The sequence below is a fragment of the Tachysurus fulvidraco genome, chromosome 17, assembly GCF_022655615.1.
Source record: "Tachysurus fulvidraco isolate hzauxx_2018 chromosome 17, HZAU_PFXX_2.0, whole genome shotgun sequence".
Classification (NCBI taxonomy): domain Eukaryota; kingdom Metazoa; phylum Chordata; class Actinopteri; order Siluriformes; family Bagridae; genus Tachysurus; species Tachysurus fulvidraco.
In genome coordinates, this window is record NC_062534.1 from 23,218,404 (window position 1) to 23,243,282 (window position 24,879).

Sequence of the window (24,879 nt, forward strand, 5' to 3'; positions counted from 1 at the left end):
GCGACGGCAGCCTAAGTAACGAGCGTCGTCGTTCTCTGTGTGCTAAAGAGTTCAAGAAGCTGGGATTCTCAGTGAGTGTGCTGTTGAGCTGAAGATGGAACGGAGTCTGTATACTGTACCTGTAGCTGATGCAGGTGTGTGTGTGTGTGTGTGTGTGTGTGTGTGTGTGTGTGTGTGTGTGTGTGTGTGTGTGTGTGTGACTCAGAACAACAGTAACCCAGGTCAGGACCTGAGCCGGACTCCTCCTGGGCTTCTTGCTCTGGACACAATGACCTACTTCGCCTCACGTTATCCAGACGCTTACAGCAGGGTGAGAGACACACACACACACACACACACACACACACACACACACTACACGGAAAGTAAAAATCATTTGACTGCATGTTATGTTGTGTATGATTGTGTACATGATTAATACCTTGTGAATTTAAGATGCACACGTCACACCACACACAATAACAAACCCTCTAACTCACCACAAGTGAAAGATAAACTTTATGTTTACATCCTTGTCTGTAAATCTGCTGGTTGTCATTTGTGTGGAATATGTTTCACTTTAACGCTGTGTGTGTTTATCTAACACACTGATGAGTAAACGGAGTAAAGTGACTCATTTTACACAGTTGTTTAGCGTCACACGGTTTTCCAGTGTAACATCTTAAACACACAAATACAGACATTTAAAGCGTTTATCAATTATTATATTTGTATATTCGTCTATTTTTTTCTTTCTGATGGAAAAAAATGTTGGTCCGGTTATCGAGAGACGGCTGTGGTTGTGTAAGTGGTTACCATAGAAACGATACCAGAGATATAGATTAGAGATGTGTAAACCTACTGATAGATCTACTGTTGGGATATAAACAGTGCTGTAAGGTTTCCTCTCGTTGTGTCTCGGCTCTAGTTTGTGTTGGAGAACAGCAGCCGTGAGGATAAACACGAGTGTCCGTTTGCCCGCAGCAGCATCCAGCTCACACTCCTGCTGTGTGAGATCCTGCGGATCGGAGAACCACGTCAGTTCAGACCCAAACATAAGCATCTGTTCTCTCTCTCTCTTTCATCTCTCTATCTATTTATTTATCTATCTATCTATTTTAACTTGTTTTTATTCGAGAAATTCTTACACCGTTCCACTTATACCTTCCTTTAATGTTCTCATAATACTCCAGCAATATCGAGTAGCAGTACTAATGTACAAACCTGCTTTCTCTCTCTCTCTCTCTCTCTCTCTCTCTCTCTCTCTCTCTCTCTCTCTCTCTCTCTCACTGTTTTATCCTCTCACTTCTTTCTTTATGTCTATTCTTATCTCTGTCCGTCTATCTCTCCTCTGCCTCTCTTTCTCTCTCTGTCGGTCTCTTTTTCTTTTCTTCCCCTTTTCTCTCTCTCTCTCTTTCTCTCCCTCACACTCTCTCTTTCTCTTTCTCTCTCTCTCCCCCTGTTTCTCTCTTTCTCTCTCCCTCTCACACACTCTCTCGCTTTCTCTCTGTCTATCTCTCTCTCTCTCTCTCTCTCTCTCTCTCTCTCTCTCTCTCTCACTGTTTTATCCTCTCACTTCTTTCTTTCTGTCTATTCCTATCTTTGTCTGTCTATCTCTCTTCTGCCTCTCTTTCTCTCTCTGTCGGTCTCTTTTTCTTTTCTTCCACTTTTCTCTCTCTCTCTCCCTCACACTCTCTCTTTCGCTTTCTCTCTCTCTCCCCCTGTTTCTCTTTCTCTCTCCCTCTCACACACACTCTCTCTCTCTCTCTCTCTCTCTCTCTATCTCTGTCCCCCCTTCTCTCTCTCTCCTGCAGCATCTGAAACAGGCTCCAACTACCACCCGATCTTTTTCGCCCAGGACCGACTGCTGGAAGAACTTTTCTGCATCTGCATTCAGCTCCTGAACAAAACCTGGAAGGAGATGCGAGCCACGCAGGAGGACTTCGATAAGGTGCTTATTTTTATTGCCGCCTGTTAAACTTACACGACTATTAAGTATTAGACGAATGGCGATACGGCAGAATTCTGTTATTAAGATCTTGTCTCTTTTTCCTATGATATCATATCTTGATTAGTCATATGATCTAATCAATACTTCTAATCTAATCACTGGTGTCTGGTCTCTGTAGTGATCAGGGTCAGTTAGTGCTTAAGCTTCTTCCCACATTGCCTCATGTCGATTAATACATTCTGTCCATCCATCTTTCTATCTACTCTTTCATCCATCCATCTTTCCATCTACCCATCCATGAATATTTCCATCCATCAATCTACCCACCCATCCATCTACCCATCCATCTTTCCATCTACCCATCCATGCATCTTTCCATTCATCCATCTATCCATCTTTCTATCTACTCTTTCATCCATCCATCCATCTTCCCATCTACTCATCCATGCATATTTATATCCATCTACCCACCCATCCATCCATCCATCCATCTACCCATCCATCTTTCCATCTACCCATCCATGAATCTTTCCATTCTTCTATCCATCCATCCATCTTTCTATCTACACATCCATGCATCTTTCCATCCATCCATCCATCCATCCATCCATCTACCCATCCATCTTTCCATCTACCCATCCATGCATATTTCCATCCATCCATCTATCCATCCATCCATCTACCCACCCATCCATACATCTACCCATCCATCTTTCCATCTACGCATTCATGCATCTTTCCATCCATCCATCCATCCACCTATCTGTCCATCCATCTTTCCATCTACCATCCTGTCTCTCATCCAACCATCTACCTATCCATGCACCTATCCATTTTTTTCATCCATCCATCATCCATTTATCCATCCATACATTCATTTACCCATCTCCCTTTATCTGTCCATCTATCTTTCCATCTATTCATTTGTTCATCTATCTGTCTAGTAAAGAATCTCTACTTGAGAGAAATTTAAAGGTGTACAACTTTGTTGTTTGCGGACATGTAAGCGCTGAACGTTTCATTTCATCTCCTCATGAAGAACAGGACCTCACTGTCTCGCATTAGTGAGCTAATTTCTTGACGTTGACTTTGTGTTATTGTGAACACAATACTAATTAGGAGTGTTTGCTAATTAACGGGGGCACGGTGGCTTAGTGGTTAGCACGTTCACCTCACACCTCCAGGGTTGGGGGTTCGATTCCCGCCTCCGCCTTGTGTGTGTGGAGTTTGCATGTTCTCCCCGTTAGCTAGTTAGCTGAGATGCTGCGAAGACGGAGCTTCTCAGACCGATCCTAAGCGCTTCTGTTAGCTTGGCTGTTAGCTTTAACGACAGAACATCACTACAGTGTTCTGGGTGACCAGGAAGCGCCACTCAGGGGTCTGTAAGATTTGAAATGGCTTCCGTTAGCGGGTCTCGTGTTACCGTGTAGTGTTTAGTGTTTAGCCGATGAATGAATCATTTGTTTATGCTGCTGTGAAGCACAAATAGTTTATCATAAATAACGCTTAGCTGAAAGAAAATGCTATTCTTCCTGCTAATCCCCTGTGGTGAAGTTTCTGAAGTGTTCTCTTACTTGATAGCTACTCAACCCTGAGGGTCTTCTTTTTTACAAAGCCGACCTTTTAACCCTCGGGCTGGAATGATTGTCTTTTGTCCTCGTGGTTAGGCACGGTGAGCGTTTTTTTTTGTTGTTCGTTTTTTTATGAGGGTATTAGAGCAACAATAGCAAGCCCACTCTGTAGCAGAAACAAAGAGAGTGAGAAAGAGGAAAATCTTTTCCCCCCTCACAATGGCTCTGTTAAATCAGCACTAAACAACACGCACGACCCAAAAACGTCAAAAAGCCGCTTCATGATGAAAGTTGTTGTAAACAAACATCATCGCAGACATACTAGTTAGTGTGGGGGCTGTACTGGTGACTGCTGGGGGCTGTACTGGTGACTGCTGGGGGCTGTACTGGTGACTGCTGGGGGCTGTACTGGTGACTGTGGGGTCTGTACTGGTGACTGTGGGGTCTGTACTGGTGACTGTGGGGGCTGTACTGGTGACTGCTGGGGGCTGTACTGGTGACTGCTGGGGGCTGTACTGGTGACTGCGGGGTCTGTACTGGTGACTGCGGGGTCTGTACTGGTGACTGCGGGGTCTGTACTGGTGACTGCAGGGGCTGTACTGGTGACTGCGGGGTCTGTACTGGTGACTGCGGGGTCTGTACTGGTGACTGCGGGGTCTGTACTGGTGACTGCGGGGTCTGTACTGGTGACTGCGGGGTCTGTACTGGTGACTGCAGGGGCTGTACTGGTGACTGCGGGGGCTGTACTGGTGACTGCGGGGTCTGTACTGGTGACTGCGGGGTCTGTACTGGTGACTGCTGGGGTCTGTACTGGTGACTGCGGGGTCTGTACTGGTGACTGCGGGGGCTGTTCTGGTGACTGCGGGGTCTGTACTGGTGACTGCGGGGGCTGTACTGGTGACTGCGGGGGCTGTACTGGTGACTGCGGGGGCTGTACTGGTGACTGCGGGGGCTGTACTGGTGACTGCGGGGTCTGTACTGGTGACTGCTTGGCTGCAAGTCAGGTCTGAAAAAAAGAGGTGCTTTGTTTCAAATTTTTTTATGGCAGAAATTTCTGAACTTTCTGCATCAGAAGAGTTGAATCTGTGTTGTTTACTGAAGCTGCTAAACTGCACAGGCTTTCGCTCACAGGACATGATGTCATGGTGTTGGTTCTCGTTCTTCCATATGTGACCGAGTCTCTGTCCCACGTCCTCCACATCGCTCTCCGTCTTCCACCGGTTCTCTCACCCTGCTTTTCCCATTTCCTTGTCTCTTGACTCTGCTGTTTTTCCACACTCTCAATCGCTTCTGCCAGCTGCTATTGCCCAGCCCAAACTAAACACGTGTGTATGTCAGAGAGAGAGAGAGAAAGAAAGAGAGTGAGTGAGAGAGGAAAGTGAGAGAGGAAAGTGAGAGAGGAAAGTGAGAGAGGAAAGTGAGAGAGAGGAAAGAGAGAGTTTGGCGTGCAGGTTTTTTGTTTGTTTTTTTTGTTCTGTGGTTTGGGAAATTCACATCACAGTGTTGGAAGTAGCTCAGGAGAGGATTTACACACACACACACACACACACACACACACACACACACACAGTAAGGTCCAAGAGAGAACTAAGAGAAGCTGCTCTAACCATCATAACCATGGCGGAGGTACGTTTACGTTTGTCTCTCTGTGTGTGTGTGTGTGTGTGTGTGTGTGTGTGTGTGTGTGTGTGTGTGTTTGTCTGTGTCTGTGTGTGTGTCTCTCTGAACCCAAACAGATACTTTTATCCTGCTTTTATCCCCCTTTTGTATTTTAAATACCTGAACGTTCTAAACCCGTATGTTCTGAACAGATCAGATTTCAGATCAGAATTGAAGGTTTCAGCCGCACATTCTGACTTTTATCTGTTCTAGAAAAGTGTGGAAACGTTTAGTGCTCAAGCGTCGATTCTCTTGTTGCCGATCCACGATTTTCACTACATCTTTTTTACTGTAAATCCCATTTTTTGCTGTTGACTTCAGGCAGATTAGACAGAATCAGACTCGTCATGAGGAGAACAGAGTATGGCTTCATTTTTTATATATATATTAGTGTATACACACATGTATCCAGAGAAATGTCCAGAGAAATTTACGCCTAACAGAGTTATTGGTGCTTGCTCTATTGTAGATGCTAAGAGTGATAAACTCCCGAGGCCCAATGAAGATTACGTTAATGACGCAACTTTGTGTGTTTCAGTAATGTATTTGCGGTAAATTATTTTTGCATGCGTTAACGCATTAACGTTGACAGGCCTGATATATACATAGAGATATGAAACATATTAATTACTGATATGTTTAGTACAAATGTATAAAATAATTATGTTTATGTAATGTAATTATGTAATGGTTGGAACATTGTGGCGTTGTAACATTGTGGGATTGTAACATTGTGGGTGTTCTAACATTGTGGGATTGGAGCATTGTGGCGTTGTAACATTTTGGGATTGTAACATTGTGGCGTAGTAACATTGTGGGATTGTAACATTGTGGGTGTTCTAACATTGTGGGATTGTAACATTGTGGGATTGTAACATTGTGGCGTTGTAACATTGTGGCCTTGTAACATTGGTGTTGTAACATTTTGGGATTGGAGCATTGTGATGTTGTGGCGTTGTAACATTGGGATTGTAACATTGTGGCGTTGTAACATTTTGGGATTGGAGCATTGTGATGTTGTGGCGTTGTAACATTGTGGGATTGTAACATTGTGGCGTTGTAACATTTTGGGATTGGAGCATTGTGGCCTTGTAACATTGTGGCCTTGTAACATTGTGGCCTTGTAACATTTTGGGATTGTAACATTGTGGCGTAACATTTTGGGATTGGAGCATTGTGACGTGGCGTTGTAACATTGTGGCGTTGTAACATTGTGGCCTTGTAACATTGTGGCCTTGTAACATTGTGGCCTTGTAACATTTTGGGATTGGAGCATTGTGACGTTGTGGCGTTGTAACATTGTGGCCTTGTAACATTGTGGCCTTGTAACATTTTGGGATTGGAGCATTGTGACGTTGTGGCGTTGTAACATTGTGCCGTTGTAACATTGTGGCCTTGTAACATTTTGGGATTGGAGCATTGTGGGATTGTAACATTGTGGCGTTGTAACATTTTGGGATTGGAGCATTGTGGGATTGTAACATTGTGGCCTTGTAACATTGGTGTTGTAACATTTTGGGATTGGAGCATTGTGATGTTGTGGCGTTGTAACATTGTGGGATTGTAACATTGTGGCGTTGTAACATTTTGGGATTGGAGCATTGTGGCCTTGTAACATTGTGGCGTTGTAACATTGTGGCCTTGTAACATTTTGGGATTGTAACATTGTGGCGTAACATTTTGGGATTGGAGCATTGTGACGTGGCGTTGTAACATTGTGGCCTTGTAACATTGTGGCCTTGTAACATTGTGGCCTTGTAACATTTTGGGATTGGAGCATTGTGACGTTGTGGCGTTGTAACATTGTGCCGTTGTAACATTGTGGCCTTGTAACATTTTGGGATTGGAGCATTGTGACCTTGTGGCATTGTAACATTGTGGCCTTGTAACATTATGAGATTTTTCCTGGCCACAGCTCGACGTCTCACGGCAGACACTGAGCTCCACAAACCTCCATTCATTCTGTCGTTCTTTACCTTTTTATTTCCTTCTGTTTGTCTTATCACAACCTCCTCTCTGACTATTGCTGGAGTTGACCGAGACACACACACACACACACACACACACACACACACACACTTCTGAGCCAAACTGCACATTAGATTAATTAGAATTTAACTATTTTGATTAATTAATTAAACAAATACACTTAGTTCTATTTGATTTTTTTATTTGTTTTTGTTTTTGTGTAAAGTGGAAGATTTTAGTTGTGAGATTTCTACTTGTTATTATTTGTCTATGAATCATCCAAGTTTAGTTTATAAACGATTCCTTTAAATTCCATGGCAGAGATATTGACATTTTTATCTTTCACTGCAGCACTGATTAAACATGAGCATTAGATTGTGTCTCATATGTCAGGTTGAATCCTAATTTCACTACTTCTGGAAAGATGTAAGCTTTTCCTGATTCGGTGAAATGATTTGTTGAAAGTTATAAAGATTTGATTGTTTCGGTTGTTTTAAGAGTAATATCTGGCAAGTCTGAATGTGACGTCACCTCATCTGCACTGAAAGCCAAAGAATGTCTGCTTGATTGTTCGGGAAAATACTTTAAAACTAGAGGACCACAACTGATGATTGTGTGTGTGTGTGTGTGTGTGTGTGTGTGTGTGTGTGTGTGTGTGTGTGTGTGTGTGTAGGTCATGCAGGTGGTACGAGAGCAGATCACGAGGACTCTGTCCAGTAAACCCACCTCACTAGAGCTCTTCAAGAACAAAGTGAATGCACTTAACTACAGCGAGATACTAAAACTGCGCCAGACGGAGAGGCTACATCAGGAGGAGACGCTCGCACCACCTGTGCTGTGAGACACACACACACACACACACACACACACACACACACACACACACACACACATATTATTAACTTCTATTCACACCATTAACTGCTGCTCGAGACTGAAAAATGCCGGAGTCGCTGTACTATGAAGTCTCCGGTAGGCGTTCCTGTCCTATCCTAGTACCGGTTGCTATGGTAACATCAGCAAATGGCAGTCAGACTGTATCGTATCGTCTGAGACATAAGAGAAGCAGTGTGCGCTCTCTGTCACAGATCATGTTGCACTTTAAAGTCTGTAATCGCTAAAGTCTGTAATCGCTAAAGTCTGTAATCGCCGTTCAGCTTCTCCCAACTTTGTCGTTGGCACCGATGCAGACGCTCCCACGTCTAGTCGCCAGCGCTCGCGTCACTCGTCTGGGGAAGTCGTCTTCTCTCTCACGGATCTGTTGCTGTTTGGGTGATCGTAGCATCAGTAGTTGCAGTAGACCTTCACATCATTTATACTCACTTCCTGAACGCAGTCTGTGAGCAGTCACGTGTTAATCTGATATTATGAGATTCTTTAATTTTGCACCTGAGCTACAGGTTTAACGGAAATCTCCTAAAAAGGGTTTCAGTAAGAAATCGAAGAAGAAGTGCCGTCAATGTTTGTACTTTAATTTCATTCATTCATTCATTTTCTACCGCTTATCCTAACTTCTCGGGTCACCCTATCTCAGGCGTCATCGGGCATCGAGGCAGGATACACCCTGGACGGAGTGCCAACCCATCACAGGGCACACACACACTCTCATTCACTCACACACTCACACACTACGGACAATTTTCCAGAGATGCCGATCAACCTACCATGCATGTCTTTGGAACGGGGGAGGAAACCGGAGTACCCGGAGGAAACCCCCGAGGCACGGGGAGAACATGCAAACTCCACACACACAAGGCGGAGGTGGGAATCGAACCCCCAACCCTGGAGGTGTGAGGCGAACGTGCTAACCACTTAGCCACCGTGTCCCCTGTACTTTAATTTAATTTTTGTAAATTATTAATATTGTTACTCATTATTTATATTTTGTTTGTTTATTTATTTTCTAAAAAACATTTTTTTGTGTGTTCACTGCTGTGTGTGTGCACTTTGGATGGGTTAAACACAGAGAACGAATTCTGAGTATGGGTCACCGCACTTAGCCGTATGTCACGTCACTTTATGAATAAACACACATTAAATACACACAAAGATCACACAATTATAGATACATGTGAATATAGTGTATAGAAATAAATTTCTTTAAAAAGAGTGTGTGTGTGTGTGTGTGTGTGTGTGTGTGTGTGTGTGTGTGTGTGTGTGTGTGTGTGTGTGTGAGCAGTGAGCTAAAAGAGCGTCTGAAACCAGAGTTATTGGAGCTGATCAGGCAGCAGAGACTCAACCGTCTTTGTCACGGAACTCTGTTTCGCAAAATCAGCAGCCGCCGGAGACAAGGTGAGAAACCCCCTAGTCTGAACTTCTCTGACTCCACAAACCCTTCTTCCTTTTTTTTTTAATTGCTGTATCGATTCATGATGAATTTTACAGTATGTCAGACGTGTCTCCACTTTTTTATTTACTTTACACAGTGTGTAATTTAACTACTTAATTGTAGGGTTGTCACGCTGACATGGGCACTATTCGGACGGGACTAGCTTTACGTGGGGACGTGGAGTAATGCAATTTTACCTCAGGACGTCTGTAATATTAATTGGCCAATTCGCGTGGGACAAGACATCTCAGTAAAACTAGCAGAAGTGGGAGGGGTAACTCGCTTTACGCACCACAGTAACCTCCTTGTCATCATGTGCGTATGACGTTGCTTCCTGTTTCAAGCGCCTCCATGCATGCAAAACGCACCAAAAACTACGTTTAAACAGGAAATGACGTAATTTTACCGTACATATTTACAGCGGGTCTATTCGGACGGGATTAGTATTACCTGAGATAATTTTTCCGGGCCTTTTTACAGAAGGTAAAATTCGCCGTAAACTTTACTGACATTGTCCGTAACGATTACGGAGATGGTACATTCGGATGGGACTAAAATCACTGAGAAGCTCTGGTAATAATTACTTTACCCCCACGTCCCCACGTAAAACTAATCCCGTCCGAATAAGGCTTAAGTGTGTATTCCAGCACCACGTCGGTTGTGTCTTCATCGGTGGAAGTTTTTGAATTTGTTTGACCAAACCAGTAAGGTGTCTGATCTGCTCACCTCCCGCTTTGCGACGGCTTCCTGAAACAGCCGTGAAAACGACATCAGCGCGTTCTTGTCTCATCAAATATGGGAAAAAATTTATGATCTAAAAATAAGCATGAAACATTTTATCGTTAGAGTAATACAGAATACAAGTCGGCAATTCAATGCACGTTTTTCATAAATAAATTAAACAAAAAACAAAACAAAACCACCTTCTTTTACTGCTATTAATATTAACACATTTACATCAGAAAACACAGAAAATATGAAACACTCGTTTTGGGGGAAAAAATGTTTTTAAAAATTTGTTGTGATAAGCGTATTTCTGAATGCTGCTGGAAGTATTGTCAAAAAAAATTCAAAACGGTATTTTATATTTCATGTATGTTTATCATGTGATCTTGTTTTTGTTTATTTTTATTTTCTTATTTTTCATATTTCCTTCACGGTTACTTTGGAGACACGTGAAGTCGTAACACACTCGGTCTCATCTGCCTATTTTCCACCTACGAGTGCTCACAGACACCTGTGATTGACAGGGCAGAGAGACTAAGCCCCTCCCACTCAGATCACGACCGGTTTTACTCACATCGTCGCTGTTCATTTCAGATAAACTGTGGTACTGTCGTCTGTCCCCCAACCACAAAGTCCTGCACTACGGAGACGTCGAGGACGAGACGGAGACGCCGTCCGTCGAGAGTCTGCAGGACAAGAGTGAGTGACGTTCTCACGTTTCCCTTCACTGAAGATCACAGCGCTACGCTTGGGTGCAAAAGTTTGTGCACCCCGTGTCCATGTCGACGAGTCAAAGTCTTCCTCGCGTCTCGCTCCACAGTGGTGTTAATATGAAAGTAAACACTCAGGACTTTAATAATTTGTAGAGTTTCATCAGGATTTATTTTTTTCTCTACAATACTAGAGGTGATTAGATTTATAGAAAAGATCCAGGAAAACAGAAACAGTGATTTTATTCCCACACAGATGTTTGTACCTTCAGAGTAAATGTTGATATCAAACCCATTTCTGCTCTCTGAGAAGCTCCGAGTGTTTGTTCATCTAAAAAGCAGCTCAGATTTCTCTTCAACACTAAAATTCAGTGCGAGATCATCAACAGAAGGACAAACACACGTCTAAAACACACCGAAGTCCTGACTCACTTTAGATCAGACTCACAGACACGACATCAGATGATTATAAATATCCCATAAGTCCATTTCCATTAAGAATGGAATAGCAACATGGTGGTTAAAATACCCGTATTTTGATAAAAGCTTAAAAGTTTAATTTTATCGTTTATTTCCCATGGGGGCACAAACTTTCGCACTCAGACATCGTAATCAGACACTTTGCATTTATTTATTTATTTTATTTATTTATTTATCTTTCTCAGTTCCTGTGGCCGACATTAAAGCTCTTCTGACCGGTAAAGACTGTCCTCACATGAAAGATAACAAGGGAAAACAAACCAAGGTTCGTCTTCTTTCTCCTTCACTTTAGAAGAAATCTTCTATTTAAAAAATACGATTTAACCAAAAAAAATAAAAATAATACATTTCCGATCCAAACGATTGTTTTGAGTGACTTCTTTTTTTTCTTAACAAATAAATTTTAAAATTAATTTTTTAGATTTTTTTTAATGAGACGATAACCTATACATATAATTATACAATCGGGATTTCTTTAGGATTATTTATTGATTTTTATTCATTTATTTTATGCCACGACACACGGATTAGGCGACGTCCGCTTTGCTTAAACGTTTCCACGTAATAAATATAACGTTGCCTTCGTTTCTAATCTCTCCGGAATTTCCGCATCATTCGGATCTGCTGTGGATTTATTTTCCGTACTGAAACTTTTCCTTTGGAATTATATATATATTTTTTAATTAACACACAGCGAATTTTGTTTAAAAAAAAAAAAAAAAGCTTTAGGAATATAATGGCTAGAATTCATCTAAAATTCTTTACTCTGTATCTATAATACAAGTTTTGGATTAGTGTTTTTTTTTACTGCTTTAAGACTCTGTGTAACTCTGATGTCTGGAATCTGTATAATGTATTTAATGTAATTATTAATGTTTGCTGTAATCACACAGGAGCTGTTAGATCTGGCCTTCAGCATTACGTATGATGTTGAGGAGTACAGCTTGAATTTCGTCGCCTCCTCCAGAACAGATGTGAGTGAAATTTCAGCTTTCCGTTCGCCCCCTTTGTCTGTCTCTCTCTCTCTCTGTCTCTCTCTCTGTGTCTCTCTCTCTCGTGCTCTCTCTCTCTGTGTCTCTCTCTCTGTGTCTCTCTCCCTGTGTGTGACTCTCTCTGTGTCTCTCTCTCTCTCTCTCGTGCTCTCCCTGTGTGACTCTCTCTGTCTGTCTCTTTCTCTGTCTCTGTCTCTTTCTCTGTCTCTGTCTCTGTCTCTCTCTGTCTCTGTGTCTCTCTCTCTGTCTGTCTCTTTCTCTGTCTCTGTGTCTGTCTCTCTGTTTCTCTCTCTCTCTCTCTCTCTCTCTCTCTCTCTCTCTCTCTCTCTCTCTCTCTCTCTCTCTGTTGTTCCTTACAAAAGAATTTGGGATAAAACAGAGATAAAAACAATAAATAAAAAACTGTCCTTCCTTATGCTCTCTTCTTCTCTCTCTCTCTGCCCCACCTGTCTATCTTTTTATATCTTCTCTCTCCTAACACTCTCTCTTTTCCCCCCTCTTTGTCTTCCTTACTTTCTATATATGTCGGTCCCCCCGCCCCCCTCAGTATTGCTTGTGGACGGACGGGCTGAACGTTCTGCTGGGGAAGGAGATGAGCAGCGAGTCCATGCGCAGTGAGCTGGAGATTCTCCTCTCCATGGAGATCAAGCTCCGCCTTCTCGACCTGGAGAACGTCCCCATTCCCGACTCGGCCCCGCCCATCCCCAAACCTCCCAGCAACTTCAACTTCTGCTACGACTTCAGCCAGGCGGAGCACTGAGGCTAGGCGACAGGGCGTGACGTCCTGCTCCTCCTGAACCACAACACCTCAGTGGGAGACGACGAGATGGACCCGAGGGGCAGCGGGTGTGGAGACTGGGGTTTGTTAGGGCACTTTACCAAGCAGACAAACCCATAGAGAGAGACGGTGACCACGGTCGGCTCGAGAGGTTCTAAAAGTGTTCTTTTAAGAGACATGATTTTTAGGTTCAACAAATTTCAAGGGTGTATTATATCAAATCTAAAGTTTTTTTTACATATATATATATTTCCTAACGGTACTGCATTCGTCTAATTCACTCATCTAATCTCTTTAGAGTCTTTCACTCTGTCTTACTCCCTTAAACGCCTTAAACCGGACTGCAGGAAGCTACTCAAACACCGCACATGTCGTCATTCCCTCAAATCAACACAAATAATCCAGAATTTGATCCAGACCCGGACTCTGATCCGTCATTCCGATCCCGTCCGCTTCTACTGACAAATCGAGTCGTTTCCGTAACTCGGTGCCTTGTCAGATTGAAAGGATTTGACATCACACGACTTGTCGGTCATCACTTAGAGCTGCAGTTTATAATAATATTCTTTCTTTATACTTTTTATTTTAGCATTTCCGTAGCGGATATGGCTAGTTTTTTTTTCACGTTACCGTGCTGTTTAAAGATTTCCGGCCCTGAAATTAGCACAGCCTCCTGCCACAGCAAAGCTTAGAGTTCACTTATTTATGATTTATCGGAGCAGGGGTATGAACATGATCAGGGGTCAGGGGTCAGTCTGGCCTTAATGCTTACACTGCAGTTCACCTTTCACATAACTTTACAAACTGCCAGCTTTAATGTTTTATGGAAAATTTCTCTGGGGCTAATAAAAGTGTGTCTTTTAAACACCCAGCGATTTATACAATTTACAAAACCAAAAAAAAAAACAAAAAAAAAACGATGGTAGTAAATATGCAATATTTTACACTGATGAGGCACTGAATTGTTTTTTATATTTTCTTATCCTACAAAATATAACAATATCATGTAATTATTGTGTGAGCAGCTCTTGTATGATAGCTGACACGAACAGCAAATAGTGGGGGGTTTTTATGTAAATGGTACGTCATGAGGTACTTGGCACCTAATAATAATAATAATAATAATAATAATAATAATAATAACAATAATAAAACGTGTATTTTTCAATATGTGTGAAAATGATCTGCACATTGAATCATATAGTGATCACGATTCACACGCAAAGCAATCTAAGCAATATTTTTTATGATGTCGCTAATAAAGGCTCTAACAGCTTTAATTATGAATATGTTTTTATACGTCGACTCGACAAAGAAAACTAATAATATGCAGCAAAATCAAATCTTTACCTGTTCTGTAAATACTTTAATGTGAAGGCCTTAAAAGCTTCCTAAAGCAGTAAGAGGAATTTTATATTTATATATATATATATATATATATATATATATATATATATATATATATATATATATATATATATAAAATTATTATTATTTTTTTTTACATAGTCACATTAATACACAAAACAATCATCTAAAATTAAATGCACATCATTAAAAAAAAATCCTGTACAGAAATAAATCTTTACTGTAATTAGGCTGCTTTCACACTTTGGGGTTTGTATTTTTTATTTTTTTTCTCCCAAACATCAAGTGCAAGAAAAAAAATGTAGGAGAAAAAAACGATCTATAAAGTAAAACATTTATGTAAGATAGATGATTAAATAAATAAATAAATCTATAAAAAGTGCTTTAAAAAGTTCACGGCCCAGAGAGTAACTATGGGGGAAAAACGAACGTTAGACTCTTTAATCAATCAGATAATAAAAATAAAAAGGAGATTATGAACATGTTCGGCCAGTGACGCTTCATTCGGCGCGTTAACGCTACGACGTAAAGCAGACGTCAACGTTCTGCTCGATTTTTTTGTGTGTTTGGGTTTTTTTTTCCTTTCAGCCAGACAAAAACAACAGTCAGTGTGAATCAGTTTTAGTTTGCTGTACGAGGCTTTATTGTAATCGTGAGGCGAAGCGATAATCAGGAACGGAGAATTATATAATATAATTATTAATAATTATAATTATTATTTTTATAAGGACAAACAGCTGGCGTAGGAAATTCAGCACAGATCAGTTTGTACAAGGAAATAAAATCCAAACGTAATCTGTTGTATTTTATCAGACTCTGTGGTATTATGATATATGTGGAAGGTTTACAGATCTACTGACACTTTGATGAACATAATTAAATATCCTGCTAATCTAATAAATAATCCCACGGTACAGAACGATTCGTATTTTTGATTTTTATTTTTTACCCTTAGTACCGGTGACGATCTGATTTCAGTCATTTAACAAGATGATAATAAATCACTTGCGTTTGGTCGACTCACCTTACTGTAAATATCCGTTCACAAAAAGTCTTTTTTTTAAAATACATATTAAATACATGTAAAAACTGAACACAATGTTGTTGTTGTTTTTTTTTGTATAAAATTCTTAATCATTAAAATAATAAAGCAGCTTTAATATTCTGTGTGCTCATAAAAACTGTTGATTTAAAGGTGTGTGTGTGTGTGAGAGAGAGAGAGAGAGAGAAACTGTACATGACCGTAGCAGATACGGTAAATTACAATAATTAAAAAACAGTAAATTTCTTTAATTTATATTGTCATAATATGTAGAAAAAACAGAATTTTACTATAAAATATAAAATTATGTTAAAAGCGGACTTCTGTCCAATCGGCGCAATGATGAACCGTCCAAAACATTATAATCCAAAATTCTAGTAGTAAGTGATGTGCTTTGAGTAATAAACTATATACGACAAGCACAACTGCATTTGTATTTCTTAATACATACAAACATTTAAATAGATCTAATATTAATCTTGAATTTTGTATTCTATTAATCTTTATATCATTCTTTATAATAACCTTTTGTTTTACGTTTACGTTCTGTAAAGCCGCTTCGAGACGACGTCCATTGTAAAAAAACGCCACACAAATAAACTTGCATTGAATTCTTGAGTTTATTTTGAATTTTTAGATTGAAATTTTTATAGATAGAAAAACAGTGAACCACTTTGTTTAATGGCAAAACCTTTTAATGGATATTAGAAATGAAACTGTTACATTAGAGAGTTTATTTCACAATAAAAATCACACATGATTTTATTTATATGAAAATTTAGGTAGAATAACTTGTTTAAACTGTATGGCTTTGTATTTTCATGTTAATTATATAAGAAAACAACATTATTTTTTGGAAGAAATACAAATTTATACAGTTAAAGGTGGGGTCTTCGATGTTTTGAGAAACGCTTCAGAAAACTGAGTCGGGACGACAAAAAAAACAAAGCAAACGTGTAGCCAATGAGCAGAAAGGGGCGGGGCCTGTCGATATGTGGCGGAGAGTGTTCAGTGCGCACGTGTGACATCAGCAGAAAGCGGTTTTAACATCGACATGGAGGATAAAAACAAAGAAAGAAAGTGAAGAAAGACTTACGATAAGGACAAGAAGTAGGACGTGTTAATATAGGATCAGCTTTCCAGCGCTGGAGAGAACTGAAGGAGCAGGAAGTTGGCCACATATTCACAGGTTGGAGTTTCCCCGAGTCAATAACTCCTGAGCTAAACGCTGTTACTACACAAATAACACCTCTTTTCTATCGTAGTAATGTAGAGAGGCAGCTACAACCGTGTTTTGTGTAGTAACAGCGTTTAGCTCAGGAGTTATCGACTCGGGAAACTCCGACCTGTGAATATGTGGCCGACTTTACTTAAGACGCCGAGGCGCTTTTTTCCTTCTCGATAGGTGAGTAACGTTGGTTTTGCTTTGTTACACAGAACTAATATATGACTTTGTCCTTTACATCATTATGCTTGTGTGGCATTTTTGCTTGTTTGTTTATCTACAATCGTATTGTTCTTCCCTTCAGCTATGATAAAGACACGTTTCTTTCCGTCAGTCGCCTGGGTTACGTATGTATGTGTGGGCGGAGCTATCGATACAGGGGTGGGACCCGTTTGGGTTAGGGGCGTGTTTGTTTTGGTGATTTCAAATGTCGACATTGGCTTTCAAACAACGGAGACCGCACCTTTAAACATGGACTCAAACTCTAACCTTAACCCTAAAATTAACAGTACTAATATTTTGTTACAGTAATAGTGGAAACGGTTCTGCCGTTTATTACGCTAAAGTTCTGGCAAACGAAGATGCCAGATTTTTTAATTTTTTTTTTTTACAGTTTATATGCATAAAAAAAAAAAAAAAAGACAGCTTCTGTGACGCTAAACATTGTAGTGCATAATACGGTAAAGTCCTGATTCTTACGGCAGGTTACGAACACGCTCGTAGTTCGCTGCACTGTGACTTTTCTACAAAGCGTTACAGATTGTTTTCCGACCGCCGGATCGTGCACAGGAAAACGGGAATAACGGAAGCACGGAAACAGATTTGTAACGGTACAATACAAGCGAGTATCAGTGAAATTACACGGTGATGAAGAGTTGGTCTGTTTGTCCTGACTCCTCTACATGTACCCGCGTAATTCAACACGTGGTCTCAGCCACGTACTATCCGAATGTTAAAGCTGTGCCTGATCGGAGCGCGAGGTTTAATCCGGTTTCGCCCACAAACCGGTACTGGACACTTTTTCCAGAAAGGGCAGTTGTGATTGGAGGAAGTCCACCTTAGATACAGTGATGTCTCTGCACATGCAGATGTCCAGCGTCCTCAGTCTCTGGCAGTGCTGCACTATGAGGCTCAGGGATCTGATGGGACACGTGAAAGACGATTAAACAACACGGCCGAGACCACGTGCGTTACAACAACATTAATTGAACATCGTTTGTATAAAAAAGATTGTTAACACAAGGACACGTTTTTTTTAAATATCAGTTTATAATAAACATTTAATGTTGTGAAATGTGTGAAAATTCCTAGTCATGTTATAAACAGTCTAACTCTCAGCAGCCTCTCTGTCCGTCTCGCTCAATCTCCCTTTCCCTCTCCCTCTTCCTATTTCTGTCGCTCTGTCTCTCCTCTCCTCTCTGTCTCTCCTCTCCTCTCTGTCTCTCCTCTCCTCTCTGTCTCTCCTCTCCTCTCTGTCTCTCCTCTCCTCTCTGTCTCTCCTCTCCTATCTGTCTCTCCTCTCCTATCTGTCTCTCCTCTCCTCTCTGTCTCTCCTCTCCTCTCTCCTCTGTCTCTCCTCTCCTCTCTGTCTCTCCTCTCCTCTCTGTCTCTCCTCTCCTCTCTGTCTCTCCTCTCCTCTCTGTCTCTCCTCTCCTCTCTGTCTCTCCTCTCCTCTCTGTCTCTCCTCTCCTCTCTGTCTCTCCTCTCCTCTCTGTCTCTCCTCTCCTCTCTGTCTCTCCTCTCCTCTCTGTCTCTCCTCTCTGTCTCTCACACACAAAATCCACCCTGCAAAAGTCTCTTGATAATGAACGTGTCGTAAACGCGTACGTGTCGCTGAGAAGGATCTGTCGTTATAGAAACAACGAATTAGAACGAGCGCATTAACATAAACCTGCGACCTGCAGCCGCGATGCTGTCCGAGCTGCTGTTATAGAAAACGAATCCACACCTAACACCTAAACGACGATCTCTTCGTGTGCGCTAATTAACTGATTATGTATTAAACACTGAGAGGAATAAAAACCAGTGAACAGGACAGGGTTCTAATTCAGGGATGATCTTATATGAGGTGATGGGGATAAGTGCAGGTGGGTGTGATGTAGGTGTGTGTCAGCTCACCTGTCTGTGATGCCGTTGCAGTAGGCGAGCTGCAGATGCTGCAGTCTGTGAAGACAGGGCAGAGCCCGAGCCAGACCGGCGTCTGTGAGCTGGGAACAGCCGCTCAGCGACAGGCTGGTCAGACAGCGGCAGTGCAGAGTGACAGACGCTACGCCCTCGTCGCTGATCTCCGTCAGCATGATGAGGGAGAGGCGCTGGAGCATCGGGAACCGCAGCACCTGGGGGAACAAGGACCTGGCTGAGAACACTGCACTGTTGTACTCTGTGTACCTGCTTCCATTTTTATCAATTTATCAGTATGGAAGAATTGTAATTGTTTACTTGACTGGTTAGGTGACATGTTGTAAATGCGACGTGTGCATGTCTGAGGTCACGATGAACACTTAACAATGATCTCTTAACATTTAACGTGCAAAATGAAAGAAAAATGTAAGAAATGCTTAATAAAGTGTAATAAAATAGTGCAACGTGTTAAATATAAACATAGAGGCTCAGGGATGCTTCTGGTCAGGACACCATTGCTTTAAGAGTGTGTGTGTGTATGTGTGTGTGTTAGTGCTGCTTGTGCGGTGTTGCAGCTACAGATGTTGTTGGTTGAATACATCTGTGCTCCAAAGGGTGAGCGCGGCTAAGGCGGTAAATCAAGTTTGTGGTATTACCGGGGTCTTGGCGGGGACGACGGTCTTGGATAATTAGCAGACGACATTGGTGCGACTACGGTCAGACTTATCCAAAAAAAAACTGCCATACTGGCGAGCTGACTTCTCCTCATTTATTTACAGTTTCCTCGCTCGCTGCGACTCATTTTCTGCTTATCGGTCGCCGGTTACTGAAAAGGAATCCAGCACCAGCACGAGACAACGATATGGCGCAACCAAACGTGATCCTGTCACACGATCGGCTGTTAGCGTGTCACTCCCTGCGTTGCTAGGTTACCAGAGAGCGAGTGCCTTTGTTAATGCAACCAAACTTGCTTCGCAACCTGTTCTCTTCTGACGAAGAATAAAAAAAGAAAATCGAACGTTTTATCTGACACATTTTTTTTATTGATATCGATCACGTGTCTGTCTATCGCAATACATATCGTTATCATTTTATCGCCTAGCCCTACGTCCATCAACTTAAAAAAAAAAATAAAAATTCTCCCAAATAGATCAAGGATATCAGAGCTTTTATTTCAGACTGAAATATATTTCATTTTGTAAAAAAAAAAAAAAAGGCGTTTAGGTTTAACGTCATCTCGACTGCAGCGAGCGTCTGGTGAACGCAGTAACACACACCTGTGTAATGCTGACGTCTGTCAGGTTGGAGCAGCCAGACAGGTCGAGCTCCTGAAGGCCTCCGATTGCCCGCAACGAGGCTCCTTCCTTCTCTCTGAAGGCTGTTAGTTCCTCATCGGTCACCAGACGTGGCTTCTTCTTGAACGGCATTTGAGGAGGCTGAAAGAGGTCCATGTTCCCAAAAGTATGGGTGAAGCTCGGCCCTTTATACTCCTGATGCGTCACAAGGTGAAGGTTGAATGGCTAAGGATGAAGGATTAAGTTAATGCCTATTAGATCTTTACATGAGCCTTGTTTAGTGGCAGCAGGGAAGACCATGTGGTCATGAATATTAATGCTGTCGTATTCACGGCACTTTCTGCTTATTAATGCAGATTATTATACGCAATGTTAATGTTATTATACTTGCTCATGTTCCTATTTTTCAGTCGTCATCTTCATGTAAATATCTTACATACACACATATACCTGCTCACCAGCTCCTGCGTGTATTTCCTGCTATAACTTTATTTTACAATAGAGTTATTTCTTCCTATCCGTCTATCTATATATCCATCTATCCATCCCTCCACCCATCCATAAATCTACCAAACCATATATATCCATCCACCCATCTATCTTTCCACCCATCTATCTTTCCATCCATCCACCCACCCATCTATCTTTCCATCCATCCACCCATCTATCTTTCCATCCATCCACCCATCTATCTTTCCATCCATCCACCTTTTCATCCATCCATCTTTCCATCCATCCATCCATCTTTCCATCCACCCATCCATCTACCCATCTATCTTTCCATCCATCCACCCGTCTATCTTTCCATCCATCCACCCGTCTATCTTTCCATCCATCCATCTCTTTCCACCCATTCACCCATCTATCCATCCATTGATCCATCCATCCACCTTTCCACCCATTCACCCATCTATCCATCCACCCATCTATCTTTCCATCCATCCACCCATCTATCTATCTTTCCACCCAAATCCACCCACCCACCCATCTCTCTCTTTCCACCCACCCATCCATCCACCCATCCATACACCCACCCACCCATATATATCCATCCCACCTATCAATCACACTTAAAACTGTAACAAATAAGAAATGCAGAAGTCTGTTAATCGGCCCTCAGTAAAGCTTAAAACGATCCCTAGCATCCGTTGTGTTTTTTGAGACGAAGGACAACGATTTATACAATTTTTAAATGCATTTCCACAAAGACTTCGAGATCTGTGTGTTTATAAAGAAGAACAGCTGTATTAAAAAGCACCTGTTCAGAAAACCGACGAAACTCAGACCAAAAGCTCGACACATGCTCCTGTGAATATCCGGTTTTCTTACCGTCCACTTGACGGGCGGTTTGTAATGGCTGGGCTCCTCTATCCCGAGCAGCCCGCAGTCCGTGATCAGCTTACACGAGCCGAGAAGCAGCACCTGCAGCCCGGGCAGGTTGGAGGACACGGCACGGACACTCGAGTCCGTCAGGTGGATGCAATAAGACAGATCCAGCTTCTTCAGTCTGGACGACATCAACTGAGATAGAGAGCAAATGTCCTGGAGAGAAAACCAGGAGAATCTGTTAAAACATTTCACTATAATTGTTATTTTAATTGTGACCTCCATCCACACGTTCATGTCGTCTGGGATCTCTGTATTAAATCCTGTCTGCGGTTCTCACCTTGACGTAGGTGCAGCGCCTGAGGCTGAGTTTCTCAAGCTGAACTCTGCGTTGTGGTGAAGACAGACATTTCTCCAGCTCGGCTCCGCTCACGTTGACGCATTCGGCCAGGTCTAACGAGCTCAGAGCAGGAAGCGCCGTTAAATCCGCCAGACCTTTTCCTGTAATCCACCAGACACAGGACAGCGAGAGACTCTGGAGCTGTTTGAGCTCGGTAGCTACTGCCATCATGCTGCGGCTCGTCAGCTCCGAGCAGCCGCTCAGGTCCAGCGTGTGGAGGCCTTGCTGGTACCTGCAGAGATGCTCGATGGAGTAATCTGTGAGATTCTTACAACCGGACAGGCTCAGCTCTTCCAGGTGGAGGCCGGGGACCTGGACCAACATCCGCAGAGACTCAGGGGTAATGGAGGTGCGGCTGAGGTCCAGGCTGCGCATCGTAGAGCTCTGATCCTGGACGAGACGGATCAGGTTCCTCAGCGACAACATGGCTGACGAGCCCGGCCCCACCGCACTGCCAAGGTAAGGGTCGAACTCGAAAGCAATGTGACAGCCAGCCAGCGCTAGACGGCGGAGTCTCACAGTGCAGCCTGTTAGACGGTTAAAGGTGATGTCAGAGAGGTAGCGCAGGTCAGACAGGTCCAGATCTTCCAGGTTTTTCAGCGCCGCACAGACCTTTAAACACGATAACAAATCTAGCGGTCAGGACATTCAAGTAATATCTCTGTGCACTACAGCAGCTCTCATGCTACTGTTACAAACCATTTTTGTTAAACGTTTCTTCTTAATAACGATGGACGACTGACCTGCTCTCGATGCTCCTCACGGCTCAGGAAATTTCCCGACATGAAGAGGCTGTTGAGGCCGTTGAGGTGGAGCCTCCGCAGGCCGGTCAGATACGGCAGCAGCTTCAGGAGGGTCGACTCCATCATACTGCTCCTGGGCAGCGACAGACCCTCGAGCCGAGCCCCGAGGTGGACTCGGACCTCCTCCAGCACTTTATGCGACAAGCTGGAGTCGTCCACATGGCTGATGATCAGACTGCACCGATGGCGGTGTGCGAGTCCACGGATAAACCCTAAGGAAGACGCGCAAACCGGGAACCTGAACGTGACGTCCTTCTGAGGAAAAAAAACGGATGAGTGAAAATCCGGAACATGGGATGCCGCATCCACCAGATTGTCATTACGGATATTTACTGCTAGAACATAAAATCTCCTCATCACGTCCATCCTGTTTTTGTAATGGGTTTTCCTTCATGTACAGAAACAATTTCAGATATTATCAAACTTGAAGAAAACCTGAAAGCGATGATCTTGGCTTGCTTCGTACCAACTCCTGCAGACCAGCGAGGCTTCTTTTCGGTCTGATGGATGAAGAAAGCTCAGAAGGTAAGAAATGACCTGTAACGTGAGGAACAAAATGCACATGACGACATCTCAAGCATCTGCAGTTTCTCTCCTTCATTTCAACTCCTGTCAGGTCACAATTCTGTGTTTATTTACAAAGTCATATTGTATTAATGGGATGTCTGAGACATGCACACACGCACGCACACACACACACACACGCACGCGCGCACACACACACATGCACACACATACACACCCCAGTTATTCTCTTGAATATTATCTGTAGAAATATTACAGCTCATGGAATGCGCGCGCGCACACACACACACAAACACACAGACAGACAGACAGACAGACACACACACACACAAAGACAGACACACACAAAGACAGACACACACAAAGACAGAAACAAACACACACACAGACAAACAGACAGACAAACAGACAGACTCAAAAAGACAGACAGACAGACAGACACACACACACACACACAAAGACAGACACACACACACAAAGACAGACACACACATACAAAGACAGACACACACATACAAAGACAGACACACACACACACACAAAGACAGACACACACACACACACAAAGACAGACACACACACACAAAGACAGACACACACACAAAGACAGACACACACACACAAAGACAGACACACACACACAAAGACAGACACACACACACAAAGACAGACACACACATACAAAGACAGACACACACATACAAAGACAGACACACACACACACACAGACACACACACACACAGACACACACACACACAGACAGACAGACACAGACAGACACATACACAAACACACACGTTGTTCTACAAATGTTTTACAGCAGTTTTGTGATGATTGTTGTGTATTTGTAAAGCAGGTCGTTTAATCTGCAACTGGGCTGCTCTTAAATATCACTTATGGCTGCTTTAATCCGTCAGCATCAGACGTCCCTCACCTCATGTGGCAAAGCTGAAGTCTCCATCACAGATCCGTCATTTTACCTGCAGAAGGAGAAAGTTATTAAACAATAATACAGAACGTATCCATAATCCGGCATGTCGTAAATAACAAAGCCAGCGGTACTAAGCGTAAACACGTCTGGACCGCACGCACGTTACAATGACTACCGCTAGACAAAAGCATGACGTGGTGAGATCCGGAAGTGATCCCGGGCAACTTCCTGTCCGTCCGCCTGTTTGTTGTGATTTTTTTCCTCTCCTCCCTCTTCTTTTACAGTGCAAAAGTTTGGACTGATGACGTCATCTGATCAATCAAATCAATTAAATCAATAAATGAATCAGTTGAGTTAATGCTCTAAACTGTAAATATCAGAGACGTGAGATATGTTTATTCAATTACATTCAGTTTAATTCAGTTCAATTCAATTCGGTTTAGTACAATTTAATTCGATTCAATTTAATTCACTTCAATTTAATTCGATTCAATTTAATTCGATTCAATTTAATTCGTTCAATTCAGTTCAATTTAATTCAATTCAGTTCAATTCGATTCATTTTAATTCAGTTCAATTCGATTCGATTCGATTAAATACAGTTCAATTCAGTTCAATTAAATTTAGTTCAAATGTATTTTTTTGTATAGCTCTTTTTATAATTGACATTGTCTCAAAGCAGCTTTACAGAACATAAAC

General features: G+C 42.3%; 2 protein-coding genes across 2 annotated transcripts in view; one reads left to right on the top strand and one right to left on the bottom strand.

Annotated features, from left to right (window-relative positions):
* The window catches only part of elmo3 (engulfment and cell motility 3), a 30,736-nt gene extending 15,060 nt beyond the window's left edge, over positions 1-15,676 (top strand). Inside the window, exons 12-21 of the mRNA XM_027135807.2 lie at positions 1-71; positions 206-310; positions 908-1,016; positions 1,794-1,930; positions 7,802-7,965; positions 9,308-9,420; positions 10,778-10,882; positions 11,559-11,638; positions 12,267-12,347; positions 12,913-15,676. The exon at positions 1-71 is cut by the window's left edge and continues 52 nt beyond it. Coding sequence (XP_026991608.1) covers positions 1-71; positions 206-310; positions 908-1,016; positions 1,794-1,930; positions 7,802-7,965; positions 9,308-9,420; positions 10,778-10,882; positions 11,559-11,638; positions 12,267-12,347; positions 12,913-13,125 — 1,178 coding nt within the window. The 3' untranslated portion in view covers positions 13,126-15,676. The remainder of the gene's footprint in view (positions 72-205; positions 311-907; positions 1,017-1,793; positions 1,931-7,801; positions 7,966-9,307; positions 9,421-10,777; positions 10,883-11,558; positions 11,639-12,266; positions 12,348-12,912) is intronic.
* A 1,479-nt stretch (positions 15,677-17,155) lies between these two features.
* Positions 17,156-24,420, bottom strand: lrrc29 (leucine rich repeat containing 29). Its single transcript, XM_047802231.1, is given in 10 exon segments — positions 17,156-17,797; positions 17,800-17,917; positions 18,897-19,114; positions 20,177-20,419; positions 21,524-21,736; positions 21,861-22,532; positions 22,664-22,978; positions 23,159-23,260; positions 24,184-24,229; positions 24,342-24,420. Coding segments are annotated over 9 exon segments (1,986 nt in total). The 5' UTR covers positions 24,211-24,229; positions 24,342-24,420; the 3' UTR covers positions 17,156-17,719.
* Between the last annotated feature and the right edge of the window lie 459 nt (positions 24,421-24,879).